This window comes from Otolemur garnettii, unplaced genomic scaffold (assembly GCF_000181295.1).
Source record: "Otolemur garnettii isolate 467f Iridium unplaced genomic scaffold, OtoGar3 scaffold00070, whole genome shotgun sequence".
Lineage (NCBI taxonomy): Eukaryota > Metazoa > Chordata > Mammalia > Primates > Galagidae > Otolemur > Otolemur garnettii.
The window spans coordinates 4783107-4785862 of record NW_003852465.1 but is presented as its reverse complement, the minus strand read 5'-3'; the positions used below and the strand labels follow the sequence as shown (position 1 = coordinate 4785862).

General features: G+C 42.6%; 1 protein-coding gene across 3 annotated transcripts in view; it reads right to left on the bottom strand.

Annotated features, from left to right (window-relative positions):
* Positions 1-1470: 1470 nt before the first annotated feature.
* IRAK4 (interleukin 1 receptor associated kinase 4) overlaps positions 1471-2756 on the bottom strand; it is a 31011-nt gene continuing 29725 nt past the window's right edge. For all 3 annotated transcript variants that reach the window (XR_002774298.1, XR_002774297.1, XM_023515388.1), the window contains one exon: positions 1471-1683. Coding sequence is in view for 1 of the 3 variants with exons in the window: in XM_023515388.1 (XP_023371156.1) it covers positions 1666-1683 (18 nt within the window). In the remaining 2 variants the exon portion in view is untranslated. The remainder of the gene's footprint in view (positions 1684-2756) is intronic.

The following is a 2756-nucleotide window of genomic DNA, read 5'->3' as shown; positions in this document are numbered from 1 at the left end:
GAACTAAATGTGCCTGAGGTTTGCATTTTTAAAAGGTTGGTGTATATCCTTTCACATTTTCTTTGCACAAACAACTCTATGCATATACAACCATATATTGTATGAAGGTGTTCTTTGTTAAGTAAAATACTGATTCTAGGGCTCACATCCAAAGTTTTTGATATAGTAGGTGGATCCAGGAATCAAGAATTTCTACAGATTATTCATGAGAAGCTAAGACTGGGATCAGTTTGTCTTAAGTGATATAAATTATGGCTTTTCCCCCACCATTCTGCCAACAAACTGAAGTATTTCCGTGTACTGGTATATAGTGGTTGTGATGGTGGCAATCTCACATGGAGTAAAATCTAGTCCTTACTGTGTCCCCTCATTTCTACATGACTTGGCCCATGGTTCTCTCTAGCACGGAGATCAGTCTGCTCCAGCATCTTGGTTCCTCCCTGTTCCTCTAATGGACCAGACGTGGCCACAGGAACATTAATGTGCCGTTTCCCACTTTGTATCTCCCTTACCTGGTGTCTGCATGTCTTCCTTACGTGTAGGCTTCTTCAAATGCCCTCTCCTTAGGTCCCCTGACTTCTCAACCCAATTGCACGCCTTATTCCTCTCTCAAGTTAATCTTGCTTTATTTTTCTTCGTAGCACTTAGGCGTATGTATCTGCGCATATATTTCTGGCTCCTCCTCCACTCCAAATGGGGGCAAAGAACTTGGTTGTATTCACCATTGCATCCTCAGAACCTATGTCTTGGACATAGTGAGTGTGGATTCCTCATCCTGTGATTATCTCACCCATCCAGATGATTCTGTGCTCCAGAAAGAGCAAGATCAGTCTCTATTCAACCACCTGTGCTGCTCCACCACCACTGGCCCTTGCTAGGATTCAGCCAGGCTGAGGTCCCCTTGTGGACATGGTACTTAATGGGGAAGAGGCCATCCATGAATGGGGGGTCAAATTGTATTTCTTAGTTTCCTGTTACCAAGCTGCATTGCTAACACAACCTGGGCCATATCTTTGTGTGTTAGAAGCTACCACTTAACCTAGTTAGATGACTCAATCAGTTACACATTACTACCATGCTACCGCATAGCAAGCTACCTCCAAAATGTAGTGGTTTAAAACAATAGCTATCCTTTCTCATAAGTCTGCTGTTGAGTGACCTCCCATACACATGAGGTCACCTGGCAGGTCGACTAGTTGAGATGCCTCAGCTGTCTCTGTTTTGCATGTTCACCTTGGCTTGTCTTCACGGCCGTGGCAGGGTTTCTAAGAAACAGAAGCAATGCACAAGACGTGTGGAGGCCTAGGCTTGATCAACCCACATTACAAGACCAGCCCAGAATTAAGGGCATGAATATAGGGAAGACTAGAGAATTGCTGCATTTTAACACAGTGAATAGGGAGTTGAGGGGTAACTACTGAACCTTTTGGGGTCTCAAGTTCCTCAACAAGGAAAAAGAAACCACACTACAGAATTATTTATTAACTCATAAAGCATTTAGCATGATGCTTGGAACAACAGTTGTCAACACATGATAGAGAAAATGATTGTAACTAGTAAGATAACATAGGGAATGGTATAGTGGTGGAGGTTACAGACTGATGCCAGATGCCTGAGAATCCAAACTCTGCACTTTATTAGCTGCATCATCTTCACCAGTTTATGTCACTTCAATTTCCTCACCTGTAAAATGTGGATAATTATAATTTTACCAACTTCATAGGATTTTTATAAGGATCAAACAAGTTAATATAGAAAAAGCACTTGGAACAGTGCTCATACTTGCTTTAAAACATGCAATACATAACTTTAAAAATTATAAGTTTCTTATTATGATGATCACTGGGGTACTAAGGGGACACGGAAGAGAATACCTATTTCCTGGGGAAGCAGAAAAGACTGTGGAATGGATACTTGCTCTGAATCCTAAGAAAACTGATGCGTTTTCCAGGTAGACTGGGGAGGAAAGGACTTTCTGAGCAGAATAGAAGAAGGGGCAGTATGCGCTATACACGGGAGCCATGTCATGTTCAAGAAATTCCAAGGAGTTCACTTTGGTTCAGAAAAAACCATTTCAGGCCATGAGGCTAAAGACAAGAACTGGAAAAATGTAGTCATCTATGTATGGATGATATTTGAAACTCCGTAACTGGATAAGATAGATATGTCCAGAAAGAAAAGATGAGTATGCAGAATAGAATCCTCACTATCAACAGGGCAGAGAGGGAAGAGAAGCATTCGGGAGAAACAGGAACACTCAGAGAGGTAGAGGAAAACTAGAAAGCCAAAAGAGGGGAAAGAGACTTCAAGAAAGAAGTGGAATTAATTTCTAAATTAGAAATAAAAATGAAACCAGGTGAATTTTGCCTTCTCTATGAGCACACCAAGTAATTCAAATTGAATTTCTCTTTGAGGCATTTCCCCTGTTTGAAGGCATCATAGTACTAAGGAGTTAAAAAAAAAAAAATCTCTATAAGGGGTGGCGCCTGTGGCTCAAGGAGTAGGGCAAAGGCTCCATATACCAGGGGTGGCAGGTTCAAGCCCGGCCCCAGCCAAAACTCCAAAAAAAAAGATCTGTATAAGGCCAAGGTCTGAGAGAAGATAGAAATCCAAAGGTACGAACTCAGCAACTGGGAGCCGCCATTTCCCTGGGGGCATTTGCCAGTTTTATGGCCGCTACCCGAGCAGGCCCTCACATCCAGTTTTATGGCCGCTACCCGAGCAGGCCCTCACATCCAGTTTTATGGCCGCTACCC